Raw genomic sequence first — 19,135 nt, 5'->3', positions numbered from 1 at the left:
AAGCCATCCGGAGCAATTCTGGGCAGATGGGGGCAGTGGGGGAGGGGGAGAGGCATGCCTGGGCCCACTGTGGAGACTGGAGGGGCAGGGGGGTCTGCTGGCCGAGAGGTCCCACCCCCTCAGAGCTAGAGGCAGGAGGGCCAGGGCAGGGAGGGGGCGGCCCGGCTCTCCAGGAGAAGAGGGGGCCAGTCGGTCAGACCCCTCCGCTGGCGATGGGAAGTATCGCGATAACTCCACCCCCCCATCTCCATTCTACTCCCTCCTCCCGGGCTTCCCCCGGAGCCTGGGTCAGAGAATCAGGGACCCCAGTTACCCGGTGGCCGCTCCTACCTTCCCTCGAGTCAAACTTTCGGCGGGGCCCAAGGAGGGGGTGTTCCAGAGAAAGAGGCTCTGCCGAGGTGGTTCGGGGAGGGGGCGGGGCGCCCGGTCCTGGGGCGGGGGGGGGTAGGGGGGAAGGGACCCGCTGGGGGGAGGTGCCCGGGAGGCCGGGGACCCGGGCAAGGAGGAGCGCCCTCCCCCGACCCCGCAGCAATCAGAAAGGCATGTCGTCTGGCTCCCAGCCTCAAGTCCTTGCGCGTCCACGACGCCCCAGTGCCCACGGAAGAAGCAGAGAGCGACCCCTCCCCAAACCGAAGAGGGTAGTGGGGCAGGGCCAGGGGCCGCTCTGGCTCGTGGGGCGGGCGAAGTGAGCAGAGATCCGGCCCGGCGCGTAGCCCACAGCCCCTGTGGCTGCCTGGGACCCTCCCCCTCGCTACCTCGGGAGCAGGTCTGCGAGGGGGGCTGCGGCACAAAGAGGTGGTGGTCGAGGGAGACGCCAAATCGCTAAAAGGGGGAATCCATTTCGGCCATCTTGGAAGGGAGGAAAGGGAAAAGGGGAGAGAAAAGGGAGAAAGAAAGGCGGACGGGGCGAGCTAGGATAGGGGCTGGCGGGGTGGGGCGGGGACGCGAGAAGGAGGCCCGGCTCCGAGTCTCCCCCTCCCACAGGGGTGTGTAGAGAGGGATGGACCGGCCCCCCATCCCCATTCTGGTTGCGGGGTAGGAGGAGGAAAGGACCGGGAGTCTGCCTCCACTTACCTGGGTTCGGGGTCCGGTGGGTCTCGGGGAGGGGGGGATGGGAGGGAGGGAGGGAAGGGAGGGGAGGGGGGCCGCAGCCGTGTCGCTCGCTCCGGCGGCGGGAGGGGAGAAACCTACGGTAAGAAAGGAGTTTGTGAAAGCGGCTTGGGGTGGGAGGGAGAGAGGGGAGGGGAGGGGACGGAGGGGGGAGGGGAGGGACCGGGGCTTGGGGGGGTTCAAAATGGCTTTTTTCCTCCAGACAAGAGTAGGTCCCGCCCACTACTCACCCACGTGACCTCATTCCTTCAGGGTGTTTGCAGAGAGGGGAAGAGGAGGAGGGGGAGAGCCTAACGCGGCTGCCCCCACACTGGGTGCCGGGCCCCCTAAACTGGGACACGACCTCACTCTTCCCAAACAGCCCCTGACCCTGGAAGATGTATCCTCTTCTGTGTTAACCTCCTCAATTAACCCTCCCCCGCCAAAATGTGTGCGCCCCCCCACCCCCGACCCTGCGATCCCCGCCTCTAAGCTGGGGCGCCTGGAAAATGGTGAAATGAGGACTGGGCTGAAATGTGGTTCGTTCTGCAGTCCTACCCGCCACGGCCTCGGCCGAGGGGCGATGGGCTCGGGCCGGGGACGCGACGCCTCCGGCCACGCGTCCAGGGTATTTTCATTCACTCTAAGTGACACTCCCTTAAAAATCAATAACTGCAATCGTGGGAGAGAGCGTGTCCTCCCCACCCCCCTGGCCCCGCTCAGCGGCCCGATCGCCGGCTCTAAAAGGCAGACCCCCGGGATCCAGTGGAGGCGCCTCGGAGGAGAGGCCTGGGGGTAGCCTGCGGGCGGGGGTCGGTTTGCTGGGGTGGAGGCTGGCGCCCCCCGCGTGTTCGCGCAGAGAAGAATGGAACGCAACCTGGGCCGGGGGACAGGCTGAAGACGCGGACTCAGGCTCCGGGTCTGGGACACAATAACCCGGTCGAATGCGAGAGGCCCGACTGGACTAGAAAACCAGGCGCCGGGGCTCGAAAGTGGGCCCGCGCTTTTTCTCCTGCCTTGCGCTGCTTCCCGCATTTTTCTCCGGGGCGCCGATCGCGCTTGGAGCTCTGCGCGGTTGGTGCACCTCCCTCGCCCCGGCGGCGGGAGGAGCCCGGCGAGCGCAAAGGCGGCTGGTGCCAGTCCGCCTCCGACCGTCGCTCCCGGCTCCTCCCAGCGCTCCGGCGCCGGTCCCCAGTGGCTCCCGCCGGGAGGGGAAAACGAGGAGGGAGGCTTGGAAAGGCGGGGAGGAGCGGCCGAGGCTGGCGCCGGGGAAGCCAATCGATACTACGTTACGGCGACGACCCGGGCCCTGCTTCATTAGGACGGTCGATTCGCTTATTCGTTATTCAAGATTTATTAGAGATGGTCACTGGGTTTGTCCCTCCAGAGAGCTCCATTATCCGGCCACACGGGCCATTAAGCGCACTGGAGGTGGGTGGCTCGAGTTAGGAAATTAGGAGACAAATCTTCCGCAAGCTTCGGAGTGCCTGCCTCCTCCTCTTCCCTCGGCGCTCGCAGCTCAGGCAGAGCCGAAGCTGGGCCCCCCGGACTGAATGCTTTCACCCTTTTTGGCCAGCGACCAGGAGACCTGCGGACGCTGGCCGCCAACTGACCCCAGCTTCAGCCTTCAGCCCGCACCGGCCGAATGGGGGCGGGGAGGAAGAGGATGGGCGGGAGAGATTTCCTCCCAGAGGGGGTGGTCTGAGAACCCGCGGGAGAAGGTCCGGGAGAGGACCCGGTCACCTACTCCCCCGTCCTTGCACGCGAAGACTGGGATTTCACCACCCCTCTTGCAAAGGGGGCTTTTGGGGTGGACACACCCTCTGTCCCTAGGGCAAGTGTGTCGCCAGCATCCCCAACTCTGCGAGGGAAGACTCGTGCATCCTCTACTGTCCCCCAATTGCACTGCGGGGAGGGCAGTGCGGCAGGGACTCCTGGTCTGTCACTCCTGTCCAGCTAGACGATCCCGGGGCAAGGCAAAACTGTAGGGGCTCCCCGTAGATCTCCGTCACACACGATCCACATGGGCACCCAGGGTGTGTGGGGGGTATCAGCTACCTGGAAGAGGGCTGATGAGTCCCCACTTCGGTCCTTTATCCTGGAGTGTTGCAGCGAGGGGGCCCACCGTGCTGAATGGGCATCCATTCACTTGTTCCTCAGTTATTAGCGCCAGTCACTAGCAAACTACAAGACAAGAGGGTTGAAGACCCCACTACCCACTAAAACTTGATTTTAATCATTTCCATCCTGGGCCACCAGTCCCCACATCCCTGGCCTTTCTGCCTTATCAGAACCTTCTAAGACCCAGCCTTTCTCACATCTGAAGTTCTTTGGTTTCCCTGCAAAAAAGCACCTGTCCTGTACCAATGTCAAATACTGCGCTAGGCACCAGGGACCTAAAGCTGATGAGCCGGATTTTTGCCTACAAGGAGCTCACAGGCCAGTGGGGCTACCTAGCCTGTCCCGTTAGCTTCCATGGCACTGTGTATCCCTCTGGTTTGTCCCCACCAGCCCCAGGAGCGCCTGGTAAGGGGCGGGGGCGGGGGGCGGTGAGCCCTGGGGAAGGTTTTCAGAAGAGGCGTCCTTTGAGCCCAATCTTTAGGAGAAGCCAGATATTGAAGGGAACTGCCTGAGAGTCCTTTGCTTAGCTCCTGGTCCTCGGACGTGCCCCTGGCTGCATTAGATACAAATGCTTCCCCTGCATTCTCTGCTAGTTGTAGTATCTCATAGGGTCCTCTAGCTGAAGAATCACTGTGTCTGTCACAGACCAGAATCTTCCAGAGGGCAGGAACCCGGGAAATCTAATCAACTATTTCTGGCACATGCCAAGAGCTACTGCGAAGGGAAGATCCCCTAGAAGATGATGATAATGGTAGGAGCGGGCAGTTCCTATAGTGATTTTTTTTTTTTTTACAGTCTTTACCTATGTCCTTTACTCCTCTCTCCCCAAGACAATGTTGTTTGTCGGTTTCTGTTTCTATTTCTCCATCCTCTGCCCCACTTCTCTGTGTGTACGTCTATTAAAAATAGTTTTGTTTTTGTTTTCCTTTTTCAGAATCTTCTCATATTAACTGCATCTCTTTTCCCTCCATTTTCTTGGAGTCTTCCTTCCACTCACCCTGCCCTATTTCTCTGTAGTGTCCCTTTTCCGTCTCTGTATATTATAGCTATGTTTTCCCTTTTTCACCCTTTGCTTCATCCCACAGCTTCTCCCTGCCTTTTGTCTCTCGCGCTACTTTCTTCCCTTCCAAACGTAGGATTTCGAGACTGTAACATCGATTGAGTCAGACAATGGAAAACTGTCCAACCTCCACTGTAAATTCATTCTTAATCCCACGAAAAATGCAACCTGAAACGTATTGCACAGTGAGACAAAAACCTCTGTCTTCCGTTCCTGAAATCCAACCTGGGGGTGGGGTAGGAGGTAGGCGGTGGAGGAAAGTGCTGGGGAAATTACCCCATCATTGACTGAACAACAACGAATTTTCAATTATAATGATCCTCTGATTTGCTATAGAGAAAGTATCTCTGCCATTTCAAAACGAAATTTGGCATTTTAGAGGTTGAGAGAATAACGCTTAGGTTTTCCTTTTAACAGAAAAGGAGGAGAAGAAAAGGATTGCGTCCCTGGGTGGGCTCGAACCACCAACCTTTCGGTTAACAGCCGAACGCGCTAACCGATTGCGCCACAGAGACTGCGACAGCTGCCAGCGTGGCGGCGAGCCGAGTCAATGGGAGGGAGCCTACGACGGGCGCAGGCATGCAACGGAAACCCGGCAGTCAGGCGAAAGAAGTCAGACTCTGGGGAGAAAGCAAAGGGTCCCGATCGAGAGAGGGGAGGAGGGGGGACCTTCATGTCTTATCCACTGGTTCTGGGAGAGGTAGTCTCCGGCTTCCTCTGGATCTCTCTTAGAGGAAGATAAGATGGGGAAACCCGAAATGTCCTTTTTTAGGGTGACCTGAGTCTTGGGGATACATGAAGTCGACCTCCTGAAAGTCCCCAAAAGCATAACAACCTTTGGTCTCCAAACCTCCCCTTTGCAGCTGAACCCCTGCCGCCCCGCAGTACACCCGCAACGCCCTCCCCTGCTCCTCCTCCTCGAAACATTAAATATGTCTGAATGCGCACCTCCCAAATACCAGGCACCGTTCTAGGCCAGTCAATGTCCAGAGCCTAGTATATAGTACCTGGCACATAAGACATGTAAGGATTCCTGGAGTGAATAAATGAAACAAGCTAACATGAGTAATACGCCCGACGCACACGTTCATAAGCAACAGCGTAGCCCTTTAGCTGGGACCGCAGCCCCTATTTCGGGCTTCGCCAGCCCACGTGCACCCAGGTCCCGGCCCCGGGATTTGGCGTCTGGAGTCCGGGTCCGCCGCGATCCCGGCTCGCACCGCGGCGCCAGGCCCTTCCGCACTCACCGTGACTTTTCACTTTCCGCCGTCCCATTCTCGGTTTTGGCTTCTCAACCAAACTCCCGTGCTGATGATTGACAGAGGGTACAGCCAATAGGAAGTCAAAGTGTCCCGGAAGGGTCGGCCTTTCGGCGCGCACCGAAAAGGCAGCCAGAGTGGCTGCGCTAGTAGGGCTGTAGCCGGTTGCCTGGAATTGTGGTGGTTGGAGGTCTCGCAACACCGCCGTCATGGTGAGATGGGGAGCGAGGAGGAGGGACGCGGGGTAGGGATTGAGGAACGGGGAGGGCGGCATGGGAGGTTTGGGAAGCAGAGAGGGCCTGGTGGTCGTTTGCAGTTTGAAGGGAGGCTGACCACCGTGAGGACCAAGGGCTTGAAGGCGGCTCCCCGCCGCTGCACAGCGCTCATGTCAGAGCTGGAGTTCGGGGTGCGCAGCCGCCTCCAGAGTGGAGGACGGTGCGTACAGGAGCCTCGGGATCAGGGGCCGCGCCGGGGGCTCTGGCCGCGTTTGGCCCCTGGCGCTGAGCCCCTCCGCTCTGTCTACCGCAGTCTATTATGTCCTATAACGGAGGGGCCGTCATGGCCATGAAGGGGAAGAACTGTGTGGCCATCGCTGCCGACAGGCGCTTCGGGATCCAGGCCCAGATGGTGACCACGGACTTCCAGAAGATCTTTCCCATGGGCGATCGGCTGTACATCGGCCTGGCCGGGCTCGCCACCGATGTCCAGACTGTGTAAGTGTCCGGGGTCCCCGCCCACACGCAGGTCTCTTCTTGGGCTAGCCTGGCCTGGCGTCTTGAGTGGCCCAGGTATCAGTCACTTACCAAACAGCACCGGTGAATCAGAGACTATGCCGGACACAGTAAGCCATACAGAATTGTATCCTATACCAACTGACACCGGCATTTACCCAGTGCCAGACTCTGCGCAGAGCGCCTTACATGTATGGACTTACTTAATCCTCTTAACTACGTTACCAAGTTGCTGTCCCATTATGCAGATGAGGAAACTGAGAGCCTTAGAGTTTCTTGCCCAATGTGCAAGCTTACGAATGTCATCCAGGATCCCAATGCAGGTCTCTCTCGGGCTTGTGCTCAGTCCCTGAATAAATCCAGTTTTAGTTGGGAAACGCTATACAGAAAGATAACTAACCCATGATGAGCTGGTGCATATGAGCTGCTAGATTTGTCATCTAGTGGACAGAGGCTCTGTGATTTGAGAGGAGGGGGGAATCTGGGAGATGACATAGGTAGCTGTTGTGCTGGTCCAGGTATGAGGGTTATTGTCCAGATGGGTGGTAGTGGTGGGAAAGGGGAGGAAGGCATTTCTGAGAGTTGTTGCTGACCAGCCTTAGTGGCTACTTGGATATTGTGAGACTACATTTAGAGTCATTCGTTGAGGGTGAGTTTGTGTCTTTTTTATCTGTTACTAGTATCTAGATCAGTAGGTGGCATGTAGGTAATCCAGAAATGTTTTAAAGATGATTTCTGTCTTGAGCATGTTGCCTGAAATATAGAAATTGGGAGGGCTGGTTTTAGGGGAAAGGTGATAGCTGATTTTGACACTACTTTTGAAGGGACAAGGCAAGCCACGGAGAAACATCTTTCAAGCAGTTGGGATCTTGAAATTATCTAACTCAGGGCTGGCGAGGCACTGGTGATCTTTTAAACCTATGGGAACAGATTTTGGAGAGACAGACTCTGGAGAGGAGAAAAATGAGCTGCTGTTTGAGAGCTGAACTGAATATTTAGCAGTGGGGGGAAGTAGAGAGGCCAGAGGGAAAAAATCAGGGTAGGGTTTTAAGAAGGAAGATGTCGCAGGTGGCAGGTCCTGCAGGAAGCTGGTGGCCCAACAAACAGCAGTTCCTGGACGTAGTTCTTAGAAGAGCAAGAGAATAGTTCACTAATGTGAGTGAAAGCTTGTCAGAGAATTTTCTCTCTCATTTCCCTCGAAGCTCCCTCAGTCTCAAGAACGCATGACTTGGAAATTCTTCCTAGATCTAAGCCAGCCACATCCTGGTAGAATCATTCAGGTGACAGCTTTGAGTTCCCGTCCCTGTAAAGGTCCCCATCAGCCTTCCTCTCCCCAGTCATGGCCAGTGTCCTCTCACCATTTCCTTTTCTTCAGGAGGCTTTTTCACCAAGTTTGTATGTTTGGGGGCAGTAATAGCTAATTTCGCTAGGCCTCAGTTTCCTCCCCGTCAGAGGAAACTCAGGTTGTATCTGAGGCTTTGTTTTGTGTCCTTTGATCACTGCTTTGCTTCTGGCAGCTCTGGCATTGGTCTGCCCCCTGCAGGGGCCTGTCCTGGGCTCTGAGCTGTGGCACTGGAGGAAGTGTGTGACCTTTTTGCTTCAGCATCTTCCAGACCATTAGTACAGCTGCCGCTGCTTTTTTTTTTTTTTTTAAGATTTTATTTATTTAACAGAGAGACACAGCAGGAGGGGGAACACAAGCTGGGGGAGCTGGAGAGGGAGAAGCAGGCTTCCCGCCGAGCAGAGAGCCTGATGCGGGGCTCGATCCCAGGACCCTGAGATCATGACCCGAGCCGAAAGCAGCCGCCCAATGACTAAGCCACCCAGGCGCCCCTGGCTGCTGCTTCTTAACACAGAGAAGACTTTGTAGTTTTCCAAGCACCTGATCGTCCCCCCATACATTGTCTCACCGCTCTGTGATTTGTTGTGTCCCCATCGTATGGATGGAAAAATTAAGTGGGAGGATGAAGGCTTAGGTCAGCTCTTGCAGTCCATTGCTCTTTCTTTTCTTTCCTTCTTTTTCTTTTTTTTTTTTCCCACTGCTCTTTCTGCTGTCCGCTCCCGTCACTGTGTGTGCAGGTGGACTCCTGTGAGCAGTGTAGAGGAGCTGTGCGTTTTATATAAATTGTTCCTCAAGAAAGAGAGGCAAAATCCATTTTTTTTTAAGATTTTATTTATTTATTTGGCAGAGAGAGAGACAGCGAGAGAGGGAACACAAGCAGGGGGAGTGGGAGAGGGAGAAGCAGGCCCCCCCCCCACGGAGCAGGGAGCCGATGCGGGGCTCGATCCCAGGACCCCGGGATCATGACCTGAGCCGAAGGCACACGCCTAACGACTGAACCACCCAGGCGCCCCGCAGAATCCACTTCTTAGTTCCCCTTTCCTCACCTCAAAAAAAAAAAAAGTGTGGGAAAAGCAGTGTTAGCAGAGTGGCATGTTTACAGGTGGTAAGTGTCGGACCGTCTGAAACATGGACATGAGGCTGGACTTCCGTGAGAAAATCACTGGGAGGGGAATGGAGCAGTTTTGGCAGGAGTGGGGATTTTGTGTCTTCCTCCATACCTCCTGACCTCTGCAGAGTGGACACCAGGGGACATTCAGTAGTGACTTGCTACCTCACTTTTCTTTTCCTATCACAGTGCCCAGCGCCTCAAGTTCCGGCTGAACCTGTATGAGCTGAAGGAAGGTCGGCAGATCAAGCCCTACACCCTCATGAGCATGGTGGCCAACCTCTTGTATGAGAAACGGTGAGTGGAAGTGTAGCCTGGGACCCGGGGCATGCAGAGACCGTTGGCCAAGTAGGTACGTAGTATGCAGGGATGCCCAGGAAGATTCCTCCTCCTTCTCCCATTGCTTATTTGCAGGGTGATAATCTTACTTTTTGGGTCTGTTTTCTGTGGGTCTGACAACCAAATAGGAAAGAAAAGGGTTACTTGAGAAGAAGGCAGGGAATGCAAATAGCAGACAAATGTGCCTCCAGGCAACAGAATTAACCCCTCCAAAGAGTGCCTGGTGAGTCTCCCAGCCAGGAGCCACCTGTACTCCAGAGCTACTTCTGTCGGCACTAGATTCTCAGGACCTAGGAATTGGGTATCTGAATTTTTGTCCGTTTTCTTTTTCTTTTTTTTTTTTTTAAGATTTTAGTTATTTATTTGAGAGAGAGAATGAGAGAGAGAGAGAGAGAGAGCACATGAGAGGGGGGAGGGGCAGAGGGAGAAGCAGACTCCCCACTGAGCAGGGAGCCCGATGCGGGACTCGATCCCAGGACTCCAGGATCATGACCTGAGCCGAAGGCAGTCACTTAACCAACTGAGCCACCCAGGCGCCCCTTGTCTGTTTTCTTTGAAGACTTCATGACGAGGAAAGCAGAGGCCTAGCTGCGGAATCCAGTACAGAAGCTGGGATCGAAGGAGAGCCCCACAGGGACTTTTCCACTTAGCTCTGGGCTAAACTGGGTGGCAGACAAGTGGAGTTCTTTTTTTCCTTTTTTTCTTTTTAAACTTTTTATTTTGAAATAATTTCAAACTTTGTGGAAAAGTTACAGATATACTCTTTAGCTTTCAAATCTAAGTCTTTGCCATTTCCATTACCTGGAGCAATACCGTTGCCTTTTTAGTCTCACAATCTAAAATCCATAAAAGGATTGCCTTTTTCTAGGTGGATATTAATATCCTCAGATGTGAACTGTCTGCATGTGTGGTAACCATGTTTATCAAAATCCCGAACTGAGAAAGGCCTAAATGATTTTTTAAACTGATTTATAGAGGGGGGGAACATGTCTTATACATTTGTGAAAATTAACTCATCTTTAGGTATTTGTATAATGGCTCATGTTTTGGTTTTAAGTAAACTCTACACCCAACATGGGGCATGAGCTCACAAGTTGGGTGCAGAGATTACTTTAAATAAATAAATAAACTTAAAAAAAAAAAACAACAGAATCGCATGCTCTACTGACTGAGCCAGCACCCCACCGTGTTTATTAAAAATAAGAAAAATACAGAACGGGGTGCCTGGGTGGCTCAGTCAGTTAAACGTCTGCCTTTGGTTCAGGTCATGATCCCAGGGTCCTGGGATCAATCCCCGCGTCGGGCTCCCTGCTCGGCTAGGAGTCTGCTTCTCCCCCTCCTTCCCACTCATGTTCTATCTCTGTCTCTCTCAAATAAATAAATAAAATATTTTAAGAAAAGAAAAGAAAAATACAGAACATTGAGGCTGACCTGGAAAATTCTAGGTTCTTAGCTTTCTCTACAAGCCCAATTGAAGTCAATGATTTTCCAGCAGAATAGGCTAATGCTGTGATTTGCAAACTTGAGCAATGTACAGAGCCTTTTTATTTTTATTTTGTATTTTTTTAAAGATTTTTATTTATTATTTGAGAGAGAGAGAACGAGCAGGGAGAGGGACAGAGGAAGAGGCAGAAGTAGGCTCCCCCTGAGCAGGGAGTCCAACATGGGGCTCAATCCCAAGACCCTGGGATAGTGACCTGAGCAGAAGGCAGACGCTTAACCAACTGAGCCACTCGGTGCCCTTGTACAGAGCCTTTTTAAAGGAAAAAACTTCTCATGAATCCCAGAGAATCCATCCAGGTACCTCTCTTTGTGAAACACTGCTGGTACAAGTTAAGAACCTTCAGTGGGACCTTGGCATCAGTGTGACTGGATATACAAATGCAGACCCCGAACTGTGGTGTTGTATTTAGTTTTAAGGTTGTTACCCAGATAATCTAGACTATTCTTGAAGATATTGAGAAGAAAATACAAAATTTAAAAAAAATTTTTTTAAAGATTTTATTTATTTACTTGACAGAGAGAGACACAGAGAGAGAGGGAACACAAGCAGGGGGAGAGGGAGAAGCAGGCTTCTTGCAGAGCAGGGAGCCCGATGCAGGGCTCGATCCCAGGACCCTGGGATCATGACCTGAGCCGAAGGCAGACGCTTAACGACTGAGCCACCCAGGCCGCCCCTTTTCAGTATTTTTCTTATAAACTGCTTCAAAGCTGTTTTCAAAAGAAGTCGAGGTATAGATAGATGTATGAATAGAGAATTGAATGGTGGTAGGACTTTGGTTAGGATAGGGAAGATTAGAAGAAATCAGAATTCCCAAAAAAAGGAAGTGGAAGAGAAGGTCAGGGTGAGGAGGATAGGAGGCAAGTGTCAGGGAAAAGAAGTCGTCTTCGAACGAACCAGGAGAGATGATGGACTCTGAAAAACAAACTGAGGGTTCTAGAGGGGAGGAGGGTAGGGGGGTGGGTTAGCCTGGTGATGGGTATTAAAGAGGGCACATTCTGCACAGAGCACTGGGTGTTATGAACAAACAATGAATCATGGAACACTACACCAAAACAAATGATGTAATATATGGTGATTAACATAACAATAAAAAATAAAAAAAAAAAGAAGTCTTCGAGCATTGTCAGATGCCAGGAGGTGGGGGAGGGTGAACCAAAGCTGGCTCATTTGGTAGAGCATGTGACTCTTAATCCTGGGATCATTGAGGTTGAGCCCTATGTTGGGCGTAGGGTTTAAAGAAAAGCTGGCCTTGGGGAAGTGGGTCTCCCCAAATAGGCCCTCTGTGCTCCTCCCCGGGTCGGAGCCAGGGCCTTGTCTGAGTAGGCCTGAGCAGGAAAGTGGATGTTCTTGAGCTGTGGTTTTTTTCTGCTCCTGACCTGCACAGGTTTGGCCCCTACTACACAGAGCCCGTCATCGCCGGGTTGGACCCGAAGACCTTTAAGCCCTTCATTTGCTCTCTAGACCTCATCGGCTGCCCCATGGTGACTGACGACTTTGTGGTCAGTGGCACCTGCTCAGAACAGATGTACGGGATGTGTGAGTCCCTCTGGGAGCCCAACATGGTGAGTCGGCGGCACGGGGTGGGACTGGGCTCGGAGGTGTCCACCCCTCGGCCATCAGGGAAAAATGTGTTTACGTGGTGTGTGATGAGGAGAGTGAGGAGATGCAGGTAGGAGAGAAAGCCCAGCTGCTGGGCCTTGGGAGGGTGTCCGGAAACTCCATCTGCCAGGCCTTGGTGCAGGCAGATGTCACTGCTGGTTAGTAGAGGAAGTTCAGAGCTTGAACTCTCCTTCACTTTCCCTTCCATACCCTGCTTCCTTTTGAGGAGCTGAGGGGGCTTCCCACGTCCAGGGAACCAGCCCTCACCCACTTTCTGTTAGGAGACCCCAGTCAGATATTTGCTGCAACAACATAGTTCTCACCTTGGATTTACGGGGTTCTCGCATCCATTCATTGAACAAACATTGAACAAGGTGTAGACTTAGAAGCGGCTCCACAGGATGGGCTCTGAGGCCGGGGTTGTCTGGCTTGGAAACCTGGATCCACCTGTCACCTAGTTCTGTTCTTAGGTCAGTCATCTTACCTTTTTGTGCCTCCACTGGCCCACCTGGAAGATGAGGATAATGACGTGGCCCACCTTAGGAGGGGCAGTGTGAGGAAGACACGTGAAGACTGGAACGGTGCCTGGCCGTGGGGGCTGCCCGTTCTGTCAGCTCTGCCGGGCCCTGGGAAACCAGGCAGTCTGTCTTCACGGGCTTACTGCAGTCTGATGAAGCAAGACAGACGCCCGAATGCACGCTAAAATGCGTCTGTCAGGAAGTGGGGAAACGAAAGGGCCTGGCTGGCAGGAAAACAGCCTGTGGGCAGGTCGCAGAGGCCCCAGGTGTGTTCAGTGATGAGAGAGCTCGCGTGGCTGCCGGAGCATGCGCGGAGCGTGGGCCGAGACGTCAAAGGCCTCGAGTGCCGTGCCAGGGAGCTTGAACTTTTCCCTAGTACCTTGTGTCAGAGGCAGTCAGGGTCCAGAGCCCGCAGGTCGATGCCATAGGCTTATTGTGGTCACCTGTAGGAGGAGCAAAGATAGTTGCCGGTGGCGGTGGGGGGAGAGGTGCAGCAGCTAGAGTCTAGAGGATTTGGTCGCTTCAAACAGTAGTGAGGGTGGTGGAGATAATGTGGATGTCTGAGTTTTCTAGCTAAGCCGACGAAGATGGAGGATGGAGGAGGAACAGTTTTGGGGGGAGGGAGTGGGTTCATGGTTGGACAGGTAAGTTTTGAGGCACCTGTGTGACACCCAGGAGAGCCCATAGACAACTCATAAAGCACCTGGAAGTCAAATGGATTCACCTCATTTTACAGAAGAGGGATTGAGCTTAATAAAGGGACATATAACTTGCCCAGGGTCACTGCTGGTTAGCGGAGGAAGTAGGGCTTAAATTCTCCTTCACTTTCCCTTCCATACCCTGCTTCCTTTTGAGGAGCTGAGGGGACTTCCCACATCCTGGGAACCAGCCCTCACTTTAGGCACGGGGATAGCCAGAGGTGGGGACCTTGAGCCTAGGAAAAAGAGAGTTAAGGGGTCAAACCAAGTTAGGGTCCAAGGCTCTGGGTCTGAGGCTTCCGCTGTGTTGGCAGGATCCAGAACACCTATTTGAAACCATCTCGCAAGCCATGCTGAATGCCGTGGATCGGGATGCAGTGTCAGGCATGGGAGTCATTGTCCATATCATGTGAGTATGAGTTGGGAAAAGCCGAGAAGCTTTGCAGACACGTACCTTTCCCCTCCTGGACAAACACCTCCTTTTCCCATCCCCCTGAGCAGGTGCAAGGGAGGAAGGGCACTTGTGGCAGGCTTGGGATAGCAGAAATCCAACCTGGTTCCCCTGGCCTTGGTCAGGTGAGGCTCCGTGACTCTGAGTCCGCCCCCCCCGCCCCCCTGCCGCTGCTCACAGTGGACATTGCTCTCTTAAGTATCCCCAAAGTCTCAGAGGTCTGTGTGGGGATGAGCCACAGCAGAGCTACTGCAGATTCAGAATTCCAGGCAACTCCCTTCTCTCCCAGCTCCTGCTTCTGGATGACATTCTGAGCCCCAACAGGGTGACACTCTGAGCTCTGGGAACAGATTTTCCAATCCCAGCCAGTTCCCTACCTGCTACCCCCCATTTCCCCTTACTTTTCTGGAGCTGTCACCAGGAACCTGATTGGATGAAGTAGATGTACTCTCAACAGCTTTCCTTGGGTACATCCCAAAATAAGCATTTGGACCCTTTTTTTTTTACGGGAGAGCTTAATTATCATGAAAAACAGACTGGGGCTGATACAGAGAATTGACCACTCGGGTCTTTTATGTTCTTGGGATGAAACACAATACTCCTCCTTCCTGACTTGGTTCTCTGTGCCGGGGTGGGGGGCGCTCCTGCCCTTCTCTGGAGGGCTGCCCAGTCAAGCCCTGAATCACCTGGACTCTTGGTGGGTCCAGCTTTGGAGATTCTTCACTAGTCTCCCTGTTCCGCCTTTCTCCCTTTCCTCATCCCAGGCTGAGCAGACAAGCTGTTAATGTAAAACAAGCAAAACAGTTAAACCTAGAGTTGGCAGCATAGCTTTGTTCTGCATTCTAGAATGGTGTAGATGTTTTGTGACTTTCTCCCCCTGCAGTGAGAAGGACAAAATCACCACCAGGACACTGAAGGCCCGCATGGACTAACCCTCTCTTCCCAGAGCCTACCTTTTTTTTTTTTTTTTTTAAATAAATAGTTTTTCTTTCACTTCTGCTTTTTCGTCTTTGGGTCTTTTACCAGAGATCTTTGTCCCCAGCTTGGTAGTTACAAAGAGCTCCTCTGGGTATAGCTCAGCCCTTGGGTTTTCTTCTTGACTTAGAGCATCCTCTACTGGTGCACCAGTGGGGTAACATCTACAGATGACTCGCTGAGGGCCTGCTGTGTGCTAAGCCTGGCACAAAGTGCTTTACACATTCTAAAATTTAATCATCATGGTGACTTAAGGCAGTTAATTTGCTCAAGGCCACTTTAATAAGTGGTGGAGCAACGATGGAAACCCATTTTCCATTTGACCCCAAAGTCTAGAATCCTTTTCACTCAGTTCTGCTGGAAAACTCTTAAATCTTTCATTGTTTCAGGTAGAAATTGGGCCAAGTAGCCACAAGTAATACCCTTGTGGTTCAGCATTTCTTAACCTTGGCTGCACATTAGTCACACAGATACTTTGATTCCATCCCTCAAGATTCTGACTTAACTGGCTTTTAAAGGCCTAGGTACCTGTCTTTCCTAAAAGCTTCCCAAATGATTCCAGCTTGCAACCTGTGGCCGTGGTTCCCTAACTTGAGCCTCCATCAGAATCACCTGGAGGGCCTGTTAAAACCGTTTCTGATTCGGATCTGCAGAGGGACCTGGGAATTTATTTCTGACTCCCAGCTGCTGCTGATACAGCTGGTCGAGGACCACACTGGGAGAACCCCTAGATTTTAAGCTGAGAGTCTACATGAAGAACATGAGATACGCGAGGTGACCACGTAGCTAGTTAAGGGAGAGCAGGGACAGGTGTGGTAGGTGTGTGCCCCCCCCCCCCCCGCCGGTGTTGGTCTTACACAGCTGGAGAAGTGGGGGCCAGTGGTTTGTCCATTCCTCAGTGTGCACAGAAGGGTCAGGATTACCAGCCAGATGTGGAAGTCGGCGGCCTAAGTTCTAGCCTATATTCTTTCTCCAAACTCAAGTCACACACGGATTTTGTCCAAGCAACCTTTGAAACTGGGACCCAAACCTTTTAATTCTGAAAAAAATAAAGGCTCATCTCCAAAGGACTCACACATGACAGATGTGTACACAAAGCTTTTTGAGTTTTATTTGTTCCTTGGGTTGGAGATTCATCTTAACATGCATGCATTTTAAAACAGTAACAGGGTCTTGAACTGTTCTGAGCAGACATTAGACAAGCACAAGGGGTTGAAAATTCCTATTTAAAAAAATGGAGGTCGCAGTGAGAAACTGAGAAGTCACGTCCATATGATGGGTGCCAGTGTGTCCCACTACCCCACGAGGTGAACCTACGCTTCATTCACATTTTTTGATGACAATGATCTGACCTGATGTCCGGGTGTGCCAAGCAGCTCGCCCCCCCCCCCAAAAGACTGCTGGTTCACAACTCACAAAACAGCTCTGAGCAGGGGAGGGGGCTCCTCTGGAAGTTTCCTCCCCAGCCTCCCAAGGATCTCAGCACAACCCGCTGGGGACAGCTGAGTCTCCTCTTCCCGTTAGAAGTGCTCTTCATACGTGGCATGTCTCCGAGGGAAGGTGGGCCGTGTCCCTGCCCCCTGCAGATGGCTGGTAGATTCGGGGGCAGTTCAACTGGGTTTTCCCTGGGATTCCTGTGCTCAGGCTGGACCCTCCCACCGCCATTTCTGCCAGAAAGAAGTGGGGTCCCTAGACTTGGGGGAGCCACAGTTCTAAGGCCAGAGCTGTTACACAGTCCCTTCTGGCCCCCGACACTCGAGTAGCTCAAATGCCAGGGAGTGCCAAAGTTCCTTCCCTCCCCACTTGAACTGGTAAAAAGACAACTAGGAGGGTGGGACTGGCTGCTGAGAAAAGTCCCGGGTCTTTGGTCCACCTCCCCAGGGCAGGCCCTGGCGGACTGAAGAGCGGAACGTCGGTAGGTCAGGAGTCTGTAGTCCCCAGCCCTGAGCACGACCAGGGGCCCTGTTTGAGGCCTAAAGCACAGGCAAGAGAAACAAGGAGGGAGAGGGAGGGAGAGCTGCCTGTGGTGGGAACTTAGGGGGTGCCACTGAGACCAGCCCCAGGGGCGACTCACGGCACCTGCCCCAGACCAGTAACCCCTGAGCTAGGTAAGGAGAGGGGGAGCACCGGCTCAGTCCGCTCCCGGAACTGCTGGCTTCTGCCCGGGGCCCCCACACCGCAGGGCACAGGGAAGGAGCCTGCAGTGGGCGGGGGGGGGGGGGCACACTCCGTGGCTCACTCAAAGGAACAAGGGCCAGAGGACTTCCTCTAGGGTCTCAGTGGCGTTCTCGGAGAACCCTCGCTTGGGCTGCGAGGCCTGGGAGACTGGTTTCTCAGCCACAGGCTTCAGGGCGGGAGAAGCTGGACCGGCGAGGCGGTGGAGCCGGGGAAGGGTGAGCGATCCTGCACAGGCTCCCCCTCTAGGCCTCACCCCGTCAGTCACGTTCTACTCTTACACCCTTGTTCTTGGGAGACCCCAAATTATTCTGGGGTACTGTCAGACTCTCGGAGCTTTTCTCCCGGGCTCCGGAGAGGGAGGCTGAGGCTAGTCCCTGGCCTTTGGACGCCTTCTACAACCCAGAGAGGGAACAGGGGGGCTCGGAGAAAGGAATGGGGGCAGACATGAGCTGGGGGGTCAGTCCACTTTCTCCACGTTCAGACCACAAACCAAATATACTTGCCTCATTACAAAAAGAGAAAGAAAACTGGTATAAACCAAGATAAACAGCTTTTGAACATTCGAATGCCAAAGGAATTAGAGGGCTAAACCCAAGGTTTTGAAGATAGCACAGAGAATGACCTTTTAAAAAAAAATCTAAAATCCACCCAACCACAGTTCAAATGTTTTGACCCAAACAACAATACTGTCAGAAAAACAAAAAGAGCATTTGAAACAGAACGCTACTCTCAAAATGTAAACAATATACCAAAAAAAAAAAAAAAGAAAAAAGAAAAACCTATAAAAACACAAAAACTCAATGTTAAAGAAGTTAGATACCTGGTAGCTCATCTTTAACTGATGGATTGTGTTACACTTTTCATACACACGATGGCAACAGGATCAGCGGCCCAAATGCAGGAAGCCGGCGGGAGCCCGAGGCTGGGGTGGCGACGGGAGCACAGCCCACCAAGCTCAGAAGATGCTGGGCCTCTTGAGGGGCAGATCTGAATTTTCATTCTTGATTAGGAGGTGGGGAAATCAAGTCCAAACATTATTCCTACGTAATCCCTTCCCAAGTCAGATCGATTTTCTCCATGAGCCTCTTGGTTCCAAGTTCTTCCCCAAGTCACTTGGTCTTGCGGCTGCGGTTCGGAGCTACCTGCGACCGCTTTCTGGAGCCAGGGCGGTTGTTTGACCTGTTTGCCTCTTCCAGAATGGTTCCAGCAGTCCCCGCGGGGTCCAAGAATGCTGCCTCCATTCCTCCCTGACCTAAAAGCTGCGGGTAGGGCCCGGAGATGGTGCTGGTTCCTGCTTCAGAAGCTCAGCTCGGCCAGGCTTGGAGGGAGCCACAGGAAACCAATCCATTCGTTCCAATGTTTCTATAAACTTCCTTCGCATCTGTGGGGTTATCTACAAGTTTTACCATATCTCAACCTAAATCCCCAGTTCCTGGTAAGGGGGTGAGAAGATGCAGAAATGTACCTCCCCCAACACAGGGCTGTTTCCTTCCTAGCCAGACCAGACTGCTCTGGTGGTGTCACAGGAGGGCACGTGGCTCAGTTCTGAGACCTGGGTCGCTCAGCAGCTGGGTGGAGGCCCTGAAGAAAGGTGCAGGATGCCACCCCTGGGGGAGCCCGGGGGGTGGCAGGTCTGCTAAAGGTCGAGACAGGGGCATCAAGGAAAACAGCCCCAAAGCCGGGGCCAGGTCGATCCCCCCATATCAAGCCTCCAAGTTGCATTTCCTGGGTCCCCTCCTCAAGTGACTCTGAAGCAACCTCAGGCTTGGGTGCTACCCTCCAAGGGGGGGGGGCGCACACCCTGCTGGCCACGACCGTCCAGGGAACAGACCACAGGCACAAGGTATCAGATCATCTACACGGTGACCCTGGTGCTTGAAGACATATCTCTGCAAGGAGGGCCCCAAGCATGTGGAGATGCGCCCCAGCGAAAAGCTCGAGTACAAGGGCGGGCACCTGGGCCAAGGTCAGAAGGAAGTAAATGGATGGAGGGCACAAGACCTCATTTGACACCCTGCAGCGTCTGGGGGTCCTGCTATCCATAAAGATGCTTCCTAGTTCCTCTTGACCCAGCGGGAGGCAGGCTTTATAGACAGGACGTGGCAAGGCCAGGGGCCAGGGGCATGGGTGATGTCCATGGGGTTCTGTGAGGACCAGCTGTCC

At 53.3% G+C, this 19,135-nt stretch overlaps 1 protein-coding gene and 1 non-coding gene across 2 annotated transcripts; one reads left to right on the top strand and one right to left on the bottom strand.

Moving 5' to 3' along the window:
* Positions 1 to 4,711: 4,711 nt before the first annotated feature.
* TRNAN-GUU (transfer RNA asparagine (anticodon GUU)) lies at positions 4,712 to 4,785 on the bottom strand. Its single transcript has one exon. It is a non-coding gene; the product is annotated as a tRNA-Asn (tRNA).
* Positions 4,786 to 5,629: 844 nt separating this feature from the next.
* Positions 5,630 to 14,812, top strand: PSMB3 (proteasome 20S subunit beta 3). The gene is made up of 6 exons (XM_028089914.2): positions 5,630 to 5,741; positions 6,058 to 6,242; positions 8,900 to 9,007; positions 11,938 to 12,115; positions 13,683 to 13,777; positions 14,703 to 14,812. The coding sequence occupies exons 1-6, from the start codon at positions 5,739 to 5,741 to the stop codon at positions 14,749 to 14,751; spliced, it is 618 nt and encodes a 205-aa protein (XP_027945715.1). The 5' UTR covers positions 5,630 to 5,738; the 3' UTR covers positions 14,752 to 14,812.
* Positions 14,813 to 19,135: the final 4,323 nt, after the last annotated feature.

This window comes from Eumetopias jubatus, unplaced genomic scaffold (genome assembly GCF_037043125.1).
Source record: "Eumetopias jubatus isolate StellerSeaLion01/CBP00866 unplaced genomic scaffold, mEumJub1_p1.0 scaffold_10, whole genome shotgun sequence".
Taxonomy (NCBI): Eukaryota; Metazoa; Chordata; class Mammalia; order Carnivora; family Otariidae; genus Eumetopias; species Eumetopias jubatus.
This window is presented reverse-complemented; position numbering and strand designations above follow the sequence as displayed.